General features: G+C 56.9%; 3 protein-coding genes across 3 annotated transcripts; 1 reads left to right on the forward strand and 2 right to left on the reverse strand.

Annotated features, from left to right (window-relative positions):
- Positions 1-2,277: 2,277 nt before the first annotated feature.
- Positions 2,278-3,643, reverse strand: THITE_2117343 (uncharacterized protein). The gene is made up of 3 exons (XM_003654328.1): positions 3,356-3,643; positions 3,052-3,303; positions 2,278-2,978 (listed from the first exon to the last, which is right to left on the reverse strand). Exons 1-3 carry the CDS (start codon positions 3,543-3,545, stop codon positions 2,401-2,403), a joined length of 1,020 nt encoding a protein of 339 aa, XP_003654376.1. The 5' UTR covers positions 3,546-3,643; the 3' UTR covers positions 2,278-2,400.
- THITE_2117344 (uncharacterized protein) lies at positions 3,644-4,471 on the reverse strand. The gene has a single exon (XM_003654329.1). The coding sequence runs from the start codon at positions 4,432-4,434 to the stop codon at positions 3,742-3,744; it is 693 nt and encodes a 230-aa protein (XP_003654377.1). The 5' UTR covers positions 4,435-4,471; the 3' UTR covers positions 3,644-3,741.
- Positions 4,472-5,785: 1,314 nt separating this feature from the next.
- Positions 5,786-7,172, forward strand: THITE_2117346 (uncharacterized protein). The gene is made up of 2 exons (XM_003654330.1): positions 5,786-5,827; positions 5,900-7,172. Exon 2 carries the CDS (start codon positions 5,948-5,950, stop codon positions 7,049-7,051), a length of 1,104 nt encoding a protein of 367 aa, XP_003654378.1. The 5' UTR covers positions 5,786-5,827; positions 5,900-5,947; the 3' UTR covers positions 7,052-7,172.
- Positions 7,173-13,557: the final 6,385 nt, after the last annotated feature.

The raw sequence follows: 13,557 nt of genomic DNA on the forward strand, positions 1-13,557 counted from the left end.
TGTGGATGACAGCCGAGGGAGCCTCCTGCAGTCCTGGGCCGGCGAGACGAGCGGGTAAAGTTCCGCATGAGGCGCTCGGGATTCTGCTGAAGGTCGCCGACCAACCCTGCCGTATCCGAGTGTCTGCGGAGACAAGTGCCCGAGGGAATGGGAGGTAAGTCCACTTTAACTAGTAGATCTTCCTACCCGCCCCTGAAGGATTGGCGCGAGTCAATGTGAGCAATAACTAGTTAGTCCCTCAGATGAATCGGGTACGGGGGGGGAAGTGACGGGGTTATGGCTAAAGAGGTCCCGCCAAGACTAATTTCGGAGACTGCCGCTTACAAGTATTTACAATCGCTACGGGGTAAGCAGGGCTACGACGGGGCTACGACGACTTCGAGCAATATCAACAACGAACAATCGTAAAGACTCGTTGCAACAACTTTATAAAACCTCAACTAAATCGAAAAAAAAGAAAACGAAGTTAACCCTTACCCTAACCTTGACCTTCACCTTAACTATAACCCTCACCCTAACTAGCGGGGGCTAGCGCCGCCCCCCGTACCCCTGGCGAACTAACCCGTGGCTAACCCGTGGCGATAGTGCAAACCCCTTGGCGATAGCGAAAACGCCTTGGCGATCGGGGTTGCGTAAAAACGTTGTAAAAACATTGCCGACAATTGGCCGAAATTAGTCTTGGCGGGACCTCTTTAGCCATCAGCAGTGACGGTCTCCAAGCGCGAAAAGACTTCGAACTACTGCATGTCGCGACCAGGGTGAGGACCCCTGTGGAAGAAATCTCGCCCGCTTGCTTGCCTCATCTCGCACTGCCGCCGCTGGATCTCGGCAACCCACTGCCTCGGCGACGGATGATCACCATGGACAACGGTCGCCTCATGCCCTGGTCCTTGCATGGAAGCGTCTTAGACAAAGTGTGCATGTATGTACAGTACATTAGTTACATCCTGACCTCCTTGGAAGCGAGTTGGATGTATGTACACTAGCTCCTCGGCAGAAGCTCATCAAGCGTGCAAGAAATGGTCGGCTTGGACGATCCCCTGGTAACCACGACATCAGCCGGAGGCTGCAATGGCTGAACAGGCGGTGGCCGTAGTGTTGTACTCTCGGATGGAGTACACTCCGGAAGTGCTGACGGGGACCGCGATATGGCAGGCCTGGTGTTGAACCCCTTAACTTCCTACACTATGTTCGTTGGTGGAGCCGAGAAAAGCAGCAGGAACTTGCCCGGTTTGCCAGCTATGCAGCCACCCCCCAACAAGGCATGTCGGCCGGCCGAGATCCCCTTTCCAGTTTGGCGGAATCGATGGGAATCTGCGCCTCCGGCCCGGCGAATTGCTCTCCGGAATTTATTGCGTACGGTCTGGGTTTCCCACAAACGCCAGTGATTCGCGACGTTGCTTTAGCCGGTTATAGCTAAAGAGGTCCCGCCAAGACTAATTTCGGAGACTGCCGTTTACAAGTATTTACAATCGCTACGGGGTGAGCGGGGCCGCGACGGGGCCTCGACGACTTCGAGCAACATCAAGAACGAACAATCGCAAAGACTCGTTGCAACAACTTTACGAAACCTCAACCAAATCGAAAAAAAAGAAAACGAAGTTAACCCTCACCCTAACCTTGACCCTCACCCTAACTATAACCCTTACCCTAACCAGCGGGGGGCTGGCGCCGCCCCCCGCACCCCCGGCGAACTAACCGCTTGGCGATAGTGCAAACCCCTTGGCGGTCTTGGCGGGGTACTGACGCTGTAAAAACATTGCCGACAATTGGCCGAAATTAGTCTTGGCGGGACCTCTTTAGCCATCAGCCTTTAGCCTCATGCAGACCATCAGCCCATCACTCCATGTCTGAGACATTTGACAGCCACTCGCCGAACTGTCATGACGGAAAATGGTTGATGCCCCGAAAGCCCTTCGACAAGGGCACCCCTGCCCTGTGCAGTCTTTGCCCGGCTAGGCATTCAGCTCTCGGCCCGGGCCTCGAAGGCCGTTCCTCGGCAAGCTGGTCAGGCCCTCGGTCGACCGAAGTTCGCAATACCAGACAAGCGCGCTTGCCGCTCGTTAAGCACAAGCTTGAGACTGCAACGAGAGCATGGCATGTCAAGTTGGGAGAACTACACAGTACATTAATATTTGCGGAGGAGCTAAGGTAACTAAGCGATCGAAATGCCAAAGTCGCGAATGAACCGAGTTCGAGGCTTGACCTGACATCTCGTCTCTCTCTCTCTCTCTGACCGCCGCCCGTGGTCCCGCGTCCTGGAAGAGGGGAAGAGAAAAATGCAGGTGACACAAATGAGGGTTGTCCCAAAGAGGTGGCCGAACAGTCCAAGTAGATCAGTTCCCAACTCTCCGAAACCCGTAACGCCTGTAGAAAAAAAAACCAGATAACGAGATTCCATCAGGAGAGCAGATTGTTGAGACCATATCTCGCGTCGGGCTGTGCCAGGAACCGCTGGATCTCCATGGGGTCAAACACCTGAGAAAAGATCTGGAAGTCGGTGGGCGAGTTGCAGGCGGATGAGCTCGAGCTTGAGCTGGTCTTCGACTTGGACCTGCTCGACGAGCCGCTGCTGCTGCTTCCCTTGGCCTTCTTCGCTATGTCGTCCAGGATCAACTGCGTTGTACTCTGGTTGGGATCCTCGAACACGAACGTTACGCAGCGGATCCGGCCACGCAAATCGGGGTCGTAGAGGCACACCTCCCGCCACAGTTCGGCAAGTTCTTGGGGCGGATTCCGGTAGCCGTTGCCCAAGCCAAAATCCCCTACCACCACTGTGCTGTAGCCGTTGTATGCGCAGATGCGGAGCGCCCCGCGCAGCTTTTCCTTGACCATCTCGCGCTCATCGGAAAAAGAGTACTTGGTCCCGTTTTGCGTCAACTTGGGCCACCGCGGCGGAGGGACCGACACTACGGGTAGTGCTCGCCACTGATCCTCGGGCAGTTTTTCGTATCGGTCGTGGGGCCCACGGAAGACAACTGGCGTGGCAGGTTAGTGGAACTGCGGCAGGGCCATGGAAGCAACCCAAGGAAACCAGGGGAAGTCACTAACCAACGCTTTGCGACAGGACGCCGGCGCACATCGGGAGCGGGTAGTGGGTGTCCGCCGGAGAACCCTCTGCTGGGGTGGCCAGGCATGCTGCAAGGGTGCTTCGCCGACAGAGGCGTTCCTCATAGCCGACAACGCCGGTTTCCCAATCTCCCCCAGGGCGTTTGTCGTTGGCCGCGCAGATCAAAGGTATGGCACACTGTGCCCGTGCAACCCATTCCAGAGCGAAGTCGACGGGCTCTGCGTGGTACACGTCTGGCGCAAGTTAGTGCAGGGCCGCCACGTCTGTGAAGGTACGACTTCTCACAGAAGGAAGGGGGTGAGAGATCAAGTGGCCTCTCAGGAAAGTTGATTTGCAGCAGCGGCTGGTGATAGATGTAGGAGCAGGTCGGCCAGGTCGATTGGTAGTCTCTCCTGATCTTGGGGATGTAATGCCTCTTGGCTTCTGAGGCGACCTCGGAGGGCTTGGGCTTGGACTTGGAGCTTGAAGGAGGCATTGCGCGCAAACGGCAAGGAACTGGAAAATGAACGCGTTAAGGAAACTTGGTACGAGAAGTGGAAGCAACTCGAAGAGGACAGGCGTTGCAGCTGCCGGGGGGGTAGTCTACGTAGACTGATCTTCCTGGCTCGGCCAACTCGACGAGTGGCAGTTGGTTGGGGGGCCTGTGCTGCTTTATATGCGCTTGAGAGCGGTCAGGGGGGAAGCAAAAGAAAAGGGGGGATAGCAGTCATACACCCCGTTCTTTGAGAGGTGCCGTGGCGGCCAACTCTTAGACCGCGTCGCATGCTGCGATTCCCTGCACAGAGATCTCTGTGTAACTGCACGGTCCCGGACATCAGAGCTTCGTAGGTCATTTTTGTTGTCGTTGACGAGCCGGGCAGGGGCACTCGCCCGTTGCGTAGCAGGCGATATACCTCGTGGATGCACCTGGCACCGACCCAGACATCGGCAGCACAGAACCCGTTGCAACCGTGGCCTAGATCCAAGATGCTGCGACTATTTGGCCCCGCGAAAGAGATGGAACGATAACAGCCAAACAGCTGGCGGTCCCGGATGGAGCGATCTGGCGCCAAGGCGAGCTGCCGAGACCCTGGGGGTTGCAGAATGGATACTGCGAATGCTGTGCTGCAGCAGGTGCGCCATCTTGAGTCAATCTGGTATTCCCGCGCCACTGGGGACCAGAGACGCGGGCTGCGTCCCTGCCACCCGCCGTGCGTGAATGTCTCTTTCGACTTGGTGCATGCATCGAGTCCACCGCGGCCGGGCAGCTGCTGAAACCAATAACGGGCAGCGGTCCGGTCGCGGGTTGCACTTCGCCGCCGGTCACAGTAACTGTCGCAGTCGCCGCCAGAATCTAATGAGAGCGAAACATGCAACGGAGCCATTCCGCAAGTTTCTGGGCCCCCCAGCTCTGGATCGACGGCGTCCCGCCCGGGGAAGAGGTGGGGTCGCGGCATTGATTCGGGGATCCCAATGCGAACATTCAGTCCGACAACGAGGCTGGTGAGTTCGGGGATAACCAAACACAAAACCGATAGAAATGCATGTCTGACATCCTGCGCAATGACGAGTGCCCAAATGCATCAGCGCCAGAGCGGGGCGAGGGATCGCCGTCTGAGCCGCGCGGGTGCGCTAGGTGCTGCATGCGACTTGGAATCAGATGGGCAGCGGCGTGCTCAGCTGATGAACGCCAGCACGAATCCTGAGTGAAGGGGTGAGAGGGAAGCCGCAAGCCACGATGCGATGGAACCTGATGGAAAGTGAGAAATGGGCGAGCCCCATGGTCGTCCTTTCCGCTGGGTGTCCACAACAGGCACTCCGTCCTCGGCGGGCGCCTTCCATCCCGTCCTGTTGCTCTCATCAGTGCGGTGCCGAGGACTCGAGGAAGGAGCTGGTGGATGACTGACACACGGGAGTTCTGCAGATGCAGTTGCAACCAATCACAACCGCGTCAGGTCTCAAGAAGGAAAGTGCCCTGGTGGAGCTCCCCAGCACAGGGTGGGATCGATGTGGGTCGCAAGCTCGAATCGACTCGCCCGATAGGACTGACGGGCAGGGGTCTGAGAGCTGTTTCTCTGCCTGCCAAGACACGGTCAAGCGCCCCTGGCCCTCGCAATTCCTGTTCGATCTTTTTTTTCGCTGTGAATATCGGCAACTGATCCTCCATTCAGTCAGCTGCATCAAAAGGTATCAGCACTACACTGTGCAGCAGCACAACGGGCGCCTTCCCATGTAGATTGTTAACAGTTTACACCAAGCTAAGGTCGATTAGGAAGCCACCGCCGACCCCGGATCTCAGCGGACGAACTCGGCCAAGTGACTTCAGTCATGCGGCCCGCGAGAAGGCTTCGGCCGTCCAGTGTCTCGCGTGTCTTGGGCCCGCGTCACGTCTGCCATCGATTTGTCTCTCACCAGGCGGACCGCTCCATTGCCCAGCTTCTCCGGTGGAAACCCGCTGAGAGGGTTGACAATGTCGTCGTCAATGGCTTCGTCCGGTCCGTCCGGCCCATGAAGACCCACCGCTTTGTCTCCCTTGGAGACGGGTCCTCGCTGGCGCCGCTGCAGGCCCTCGTAAAGGCCGACGGCGCCGAAGGGTATGGGCATCCTCCTCAGGCACATGCGTGTCTCGGCTTGTCCAGTTGCTGATAAGATCTCCGCAGCCTGGCCGTTGGCGCAGCCGTTCGCCTCACCGGTTCCTGGGTGTCGTCCCCGGGAGCGGCGCAGAGCCATGAGTTGCATGTAAGCAAGGTTGAGGTCCTGGGCCCATCCGACGCAAAGGTATGCTCTTCGCTCTTCACTCAGCGCCGGGCAGATTATCGATGCGGCATGTTCTTGACGAACCGCTTCTAGACATTCCCCATCCAAAAAAAATACCAGACGCCCGAGTATCTCCGTACGATGCCGCACTTGCGGCCGAGAACTCCGGTCAACGCCGTCCTATTGAGGCTGCGCTCCGAAGCCATCGCGTCTTTGACTCAGTTTTTTGCAGGGCGGTCCTTCACTCAAACGCACCCGCCCATCATCACGTCCTCCGACTGCGAAGGCGCCGGAGAGGTTTTCACCATAATGCCCGCCAACGACGCGCCCACCCCAACGGACCAGGATGGCCAAGACTCGTTCTTTCGCTCCCGAAAGTATCTTACTGTGTCGGCCCAGCTCCATCTCGAGGCCTTGGCGCAAGCAGTTGGCAATGTCTGGGCGCTCTCCCCTGTGTTCCGCGCCGAGAAGAGCGACACCTCGAGGCACTTGAGCGAGTTTTACATGCTCGAAGCTGAAATGAGCTTCGTGGACGACCTCGGGCCCGTCATGGATCTTGCCGAGGATATGCTACGGTCGCTAAGCACCAATCTTATCGAGTCGGCCACGGTCCAGGATTTGTTTTACCGATCGCCTCACAGCGGCTCCCATCTGGCGCCGGCAGACGAGGTTAGGCGCCGCTGGGAGGGCCTGATGCGTCAGGACTGGCCGCGAATTACATACACGGACGCTGTCGCACTACTACGGCAGAAAGCCGACCTCTTTACACATAAGCCGACATGGGGTGCAGGACTGCAGTCTGAACATGAAAAGTACCTTGCTGAATACGTCGGGGGCGGTGAAAAACCGGTGTTCGTCACCCATTATCCCCGAGACATCAAGGCCTTTTACATGCGCGAAACGCAGACGGCAGGTTCTGATGGAGCCGGCGCCGTTGTCGACTGCTTTGACCTGCTGGTGCCGGAGTTCTGCGAGATTGCGGGCGGGTCGATGCGCGAACACCGCGTGGAACCCCTCTTGAGCGCCATGAAGCGGCAGGGAATTCTGAAGCCCCCATCAGAGGGCGCCGCTGACGAGCAGACTGGGGGCACTCTAGACTGGTATGTCGACCTTCGCCGCTGGGGCTGCCCGCCACATGGCGGTTTTGGAATAGGCTTCGACCGGCTGCTCAGCTACCTCGCTGGTGTCCAAACCATCCGAGACATTGTTTCTTTCCCACGCTGGTATGGACGTTGCGACTGTTGAATAGAAACAGCCATGTACAAGATCTCAATCCAACTTGTCCGGTTCCCGTGCTCCCACTTATTATGCCGTCCCCGTCGAACTTGGTCCGCTTTGGATCTGATCTGCCTTGGCCAGTGTGCCCTTTGTGGAACAGGGAAGGTGAATCAGAAGCTGGTAAGTCTCGCTGCCGTCTATCCCTGTCCGGTGAGACCGAGAGTGAACTACAGTCTCCCCCGTCGCAACGGGCGTTAGGATACGCAACGAGACATACCACCGCAGCTGGGGAGAGAGAGAGAGAGAGTCGAACTCGACACCTCCGACCCGGCGCGACTGTTTGACCCCGCCGTGTACGACCATCTCACAGCTCTGTATCTCGCTATGTTACGGCCTTACCCCTCTCGGTGTTCCCTGGTCCGGCAGAGAGCCACCGCGCCAGTGTGCAACTGCCCTGGCGCGGCTGCGTGCATGCAACAGCCGAGATGTTCCGGTTCACGGCGTTCTCTGGCAATGCAAGTCGTGATGGGCGGTGGGCGGGCTGGCTTCGGCTGCCTTGCTGTGTTTATGCGTCCTTGTTACCTCACGCAATCTCCCTCTTGTTTGACATGGTACAGGGAACCGAGAGTCTCCCCTTCTATCCGGGCTTCGACTTGTCGAGTCGCTGGTGTCTTTGTGTTTTCTAGTGTACCCTGCTCAGTCAAAGAAGCAGTCAACAACAGCGTTGGCACCGGTGTTTATTTTTCTCTTCTTGCTCAGCTCGGTAGGGGGGTAGTTTTCTGACCTCCTCATCTCTCCTGAAGCAATGTTTCTCCTGGAGCGAGTGCAAACGCAAAAATGACCATTCTTTCCTTGAGCGCCTCCCTTTTCCGCCCCTGTCTTTCTCTCTCCTTCCATATCTTCACCGTTTCTTCCTCCGCTAGGGACAATCCGTATCCAGTGTCAAGTCTGATGTGACGATGGCTATGACTGCCGTAGCCGTAGCGGAACATCACTGCCTCCCTCTGCTTGAAGTGTTCTGCTGCCGGCTCTCGCCGCGTGGTTTTCCTGCTTCAGAACGAAGGCCCCTCCACCCCAACACCCGTCTGCGTGCGATAGAGAAGCGGAGTCATCTCCAAGGATAGTTTCTCATGCACTCTCAGAGCCCTTGTCAGTTTATTTCTTTAGTTCTTGCAATTTGCTCAACCTTACGAACGAGAAGCGTGCGTAGCTATCGCGGTTCGATCCATCTGCGCCTGTTTTCCGCTCGTTGCCTCGCTTGAAGAACCTCACCAGTTTCGGTTCCATTCTAGTTCCACGGTATTGCTTGTTTGCCCTTCAGGGGGGCCGGCAAAATAAACGTCTGTTTTCGTTGGGTTACTGCCGTGTTTACTCCTCCTCTACCAGCTACTACTAAGGTTTTCTCCTCTGAAGCTCACCCTCCCCCCCTCTGCTTGAGTCTACCCTGCTGTGCAGCTAGGGAGAAACGGCGCAACGCATGGTCAGGAATAAGGTCTCGCGGTCAGGAAACGGTTGTGGCGGGTGTGAGAGTTTTCTCCAGGATCTACAACGGCTAATGGTCTGCCAGGTACTTCCATTGCCGTGAAGTCAGGGCGATCATGGAAGTTTGAACAGCGCCCCCGGCGGAGGTTGGTCAAGAGGATCCGGTTTCTTTCCCTGAGGCATGTCAAAGGCCGGGTAAGCTCCCGTCTCAAGTAACGGATGCTCCTCGTCTTCTTTCTCAAGAGCATCAGGAGTGAGTGTTTGAGACGCATCCGTTTACCCCTTTCTCCTCCTTCACCCGTTACGGAGTTGAACCGGGGCAGTTTCAGCTTTCGTTCTGCCCGCTTGGCCGGGAAGTTAGGCTGTGTCTGTCAAAGAGGAGGATTGGCAAGTTTGCTGTGTATGTCTTCGCCCCCGTTTCCGCTACTCCTGCTGGTCCTTGTACTAGTCGTGCAAGTGATGCTCGGACGCACGCAAGTGCCTGCCCTGGGATTATTTCCTTGGCCAAGTTTGAGCCCTTGCGGTGACTACCGACATGGCTGCCAGGGATACGGCGAAGCCAGATGCTTATCTGGCGTCTCGAGAAACCAGTCGACAAGCTCAACAGCTCTCCGCGTTCCAGTCTCGCAGAGTGGGGACCGCTTGCAAGTTCTCGATGACAGTGGGACGAAGCATTCTTTTCTCCGGGTACTTGAAACGTCGCGTCATATGCAGATGCCCCAGTTAGAGACCCTAAAAAGCTGATCAGACTGGACGTTGGCTGTCTGCGCTGTCCCGCTATGAGGTTGGTGTAGCTCCCGTCTCAGGGACAATACTGACAGCCTGAACTAGAGACGGAGGTCCCAATCATCACACTTCAAGTCGAGAACGAGGTTGGCCGCTGACATTGAATAGGAGCTCCAACACTTTCTTGATATCATTCTGATATCTGGCTCGACTGCTCAATCTTGCCGCGCTGGCGGCGTGTGCACATGTATGTATCACTTCAGCGTTCAGCATCTGCGGCCTCTTCCCCGACCCCTCGCTCCAACACCGGCACCTTTAGGACTGGCCTTCAAGCCGGGCGTTTGGGGCTAATTCGATGGACAGAATGATTCTTGTGTCTCCGTCTGACTGTCCGTCGATTCTCAGGTTTGGTCCTGCGGCAACAGTACTCGATGGGCTCGGGGCCACTTGCTCAGTTCTTGTTTCCTGTTTGTTCCCGTGTCCACATTCATTACAAAACACCAACAGCCGGTCCCGTGGTGTGCCGGGCGGCGTGTTCCGTGATTGGAGCGGCTGGATAGCTCAACGGTCACATTCTGCCTTCGTATCGTGCTATAACATGCCCATCACATGAAGAGGACACGTGCTCATGCAGCGAAGTTGTAGGGCCTTGTGCCCTTTCCGAGCTGGCTAGGGTAACTACGGAGTACATGGTAAGCCGCGCGGCCCTTCTCAACCGTCCAACCCTACCCAGACTGGAGGGACGCGGTGGCGCTTCGCCTAGGACTTGGCTGGTCGAAACCAATATCGAGCCGCGTCGTTGTTAGTTCCACGACACTTGGTTCTAAGGGTGTGGTGTGTCGGGCAGCGGGACGGCGCGGGAAAGAGTGTCTCGCCTTGAGGACAGGTGTGCAGGCCGCAGCACGTCGAAGAGACACGATAGATCGACTTCGGGAGGCATATCGACTTGCAGTAAGTCGGTGACTGGATGCCACTCTTCGCGGCAGGACGCGGACGCCGGATCAAAGATGCTGTTGGTGCCGTGAATTACCTCTCCCGTACCACCTTCCAGAAGAATACCTTAAGGAAGGACCTCGTTTGCGTATACGCTACCTTAATACTCCGAAGTGCACGCCCTCCACCAACTGTTTCCCCCCAGGACCCACCTCTGCGCCTCGTCCTTTTCTTTTCCCGCACAGAACGGAGTTTTGGAAGACACGGCGGCCGGATACAACTCGGAGACGATCTACCACGGCAAACGCAGGTTCGGAATGAGGCATTTGTAACCGAGAGATCAGCAATCCAATGGGATGTTTGCTAGCCAATCCATATTGCCAAGTCATCTCATCACATCCACAGTAGTAACAAAGCGGCGGCCGCGCTGTTTGTGTCACGCATGGTGCTCTGCTTCTCCGACAGAACTCGGCCCTTCCTTACGCGGACTCGCACGCCGCGGGCCGATATTTAAATCGATGGGGCCCATAGATCGGGGCACATTTCTGGGTTCAGGGGTTGCTTCGGACCGAGGGCTGACACTGCCCGCGCGCATCCTGTGTACATACGCGAGCAGCCCAGCACGGAGTGTGCCGTACATGCATGTATGCACTGCGAGAGCACACTCGACGGCTTTCCTGGACCTGGCCGTCCATACCCTTCTTTCTGAGAGCATGGCATCTGTGTAGTTACTTCGCACTGCACCCGAGGACCACAGGGGCACAGGTTTCCGCGGCACTCTCACACTGGCCAGAGCATCGGCGGCATGGACGGCGCGCGAGGCTGTGAGGGGCGTCGTAATACCCCCTTCCCACCCTCCTTCTAAATAACGTTATTAACCTTCTCGCCGGACGCAATGCGGAGCAAGATGCAAGCCAGTGGGCCGGGGACCGTTTGAGCGAGGGAGTGGTGTGGGATCGTGGATGGAAGTCGCTGTTGCACTGCCGAGATGCGTTGCAACCGCAGGTAGTGTAGACGGGCCAACAGCATAGCAGGGCAGGAGGGCGATCGCAACCTTTTCTCACACTCCACCTCGGTGGTGACTGGCGAGGCAGGAGATCGGTTGTGATAAGCGTGCCGTACGGTGGTCAGGCCACAACGCATCTTGGCTCATCTTGGCCCCCATCGACACTTTGTTGGACCCGAACTAAGCCACCTTCACCTGCCGGGAATAGCTAACAAACGTGAACTGATCGTCAGAGTTGTTGATCCTTGATGTCCGGACGCCGCGTTGAGTGTGATCCATGTGTACATGAGCATGTACATATGTTACACGGTAGGTACCTTCGTGTAGTGTAGTGTAGTGTGGGAAACGGACAGGGGGGAGGGGGGGGAGGGCGAAACGGAAGAGCTGGGCGAGACGTCAAGACGATTGCTCGACGTTTGATGTCGCACAAAAATTGGGCAGCTCCGACGATCTGATCCGATTTTGCCGAACATGACCCACTCCGGGGACCCTCCAGGCAACGCTTGGGGGGACTTGTGTTGGTGCGAAGTCGGTGACAAGAGACTCGGCGCTTGGCTTGTCATGGACTGACTCGGGTCGCTGGTGCGGCTGGCGGGGACATGACCCATGGCTGCGGAAGGTGACGCGTCAGCTTCAGCTTCGTTTCCCGTCGAAGCTAACCCTTGTCGAGGCTCGATAGTTAGGAAGTTATTTCCGAACCCCAGAAGCCCAGGATTCAGAGCATTCACCGGGGTCACGGCCGATGGGACGGAAAGGAGTTGCCACTTCCAGGTTGTTAAGGCCGAAAATGGTTCTCGAGTCCGTAAGCTAGTTGATTGGTAAAAATGTGAGCACGCCAAAACACAGTACGGAATTCCTGGTACAGCAGCGTAATTATTTGTCCGACGGATGAATTCCTCTGTCAAGGCGGGTCTTGCGAGCTTTTTGAGAAGCGGCGGTTTGCTTGGACAGCGGCGTTCCCTCGGCGCCGTTGGAGTCCAAGAGTCCGTTGGTTCAGCTCTGATGCAAGAGCCTCGTCGCATTTTGTTCCCATTCTTCCTTGGCAGCGCTCCCACGTGTGGAGCTGGAGCGAATCGATAGTTAACCCAAGTCACTTAACACCGCGGCGAATCGAATCAAGTCGCGGCCCCGCCTGCCATGTCGGGTGAGCCACGCGAGCTGATGGCTTGCTTGGCGGAAAACTGTGCACTAACTTAAGCTTAAGCGGGCATCGGGGCGTTCATTGCGGGGCAACGCGATTGGCAGGCCCGTTTCCATTGTTCACTTGAGTCAGCGTGCGGTGGTTCGCTTTCTTCCCTGAGTGGCCAACAAGGCTACACTAAAGCGGAAGGTAAGCGAAGGTACGACAAAGTGCCAACGGAATGCACTGGGGTATCGAGGAGTTGTACACATGTTGTCGAACATCAAGTTCATTGAATTCAACGAACTGCCTACCTAGGTATCTTTCCCTTTTATTCCGACTGTCTTCGGAGTCCAGAGTGTCATACCGTGTGAATCTTTGGTATCCGCAGCGGAAACTCGCCGCTCTCAATGCAACGCTCCCTGTTCTGGAACGTCACCCGACAGGCTCCTTCGTACCCTGCGCGCGGGTTGTTGGTGCAACAGGGCTGCGCCAATTCTGCACCTTGCTGTTTGTTCAGATGCTTCTTGCGGCCACCCGAGACCCAACCTGGAACTGGTCCGAGCGTGGGGGCCATGCTCGACATCCCGCTCCAACATCCCGACGGGAGTCCGACGTCAATCACCCCGGGCCAGCGTAACGCTGACATTACCTGACACTATTCTCCTAGCCTCAAATCGCACTGTTGGCCGTCGGGCAGCCCACCATCCGGCCATATAACGCACGGTAGGCGGGGCTACATTGCTCCATCCTCTCATCCTTCGGTCGGCGGCGTTCTACCCGCCTAAGTCAGCTCGGTCTCGGTTTGCTTTCCCCCCTCCCCCGGTCCCACAGGAAGCTGGAAGCCTGCTTTAGTTACGCCCGAAAGGATGGTTTCGCTCCATCAGTCGACTGACATTTCCGAGCTTCCGGGCACCTTTGTCACCTCAAACAGGCATCCTCATGCTGGTTCCCAAGCCTTGTGCAATGCCAGGCTGCAACTATCCGTGCCATCGGCGGGCGCTGCTTGTCGTGCACCAAGGCTACCCGCGTGATCGTACCATGTTGCGTGACTCGCCAAACGGTCTCAGATAAAGGCCAGGTACGGAGGTACACAGTACGGATTACCTTCCAGGTTGTTTGAGCTGGTTGATTTTGAACTCCGAGAGGCTGGCTGAAGAGCGCCACTCGGCGCGGTTGGGTAGACGTTAAAGAGGTCCCGCCAAGACTAATTTCGGCCAATTGTCGACAATGTTTTTACAACGTTTTTACGCAACCCCGATCGCC

Source organism: Thermothielavioides terrestris, chromosome 3 (assembly GCF_000226115.1).
Source record: "Thermothielavioides terrestris NRRL 8126 chromosome 3, complete sequence".
NCBI lineage: Eukaryota > Fungi > Ascomycota > Sordariomycetes > Sordariales > Chaetomiaceae > Thermothielavioides > Thermothielavioides terrestris.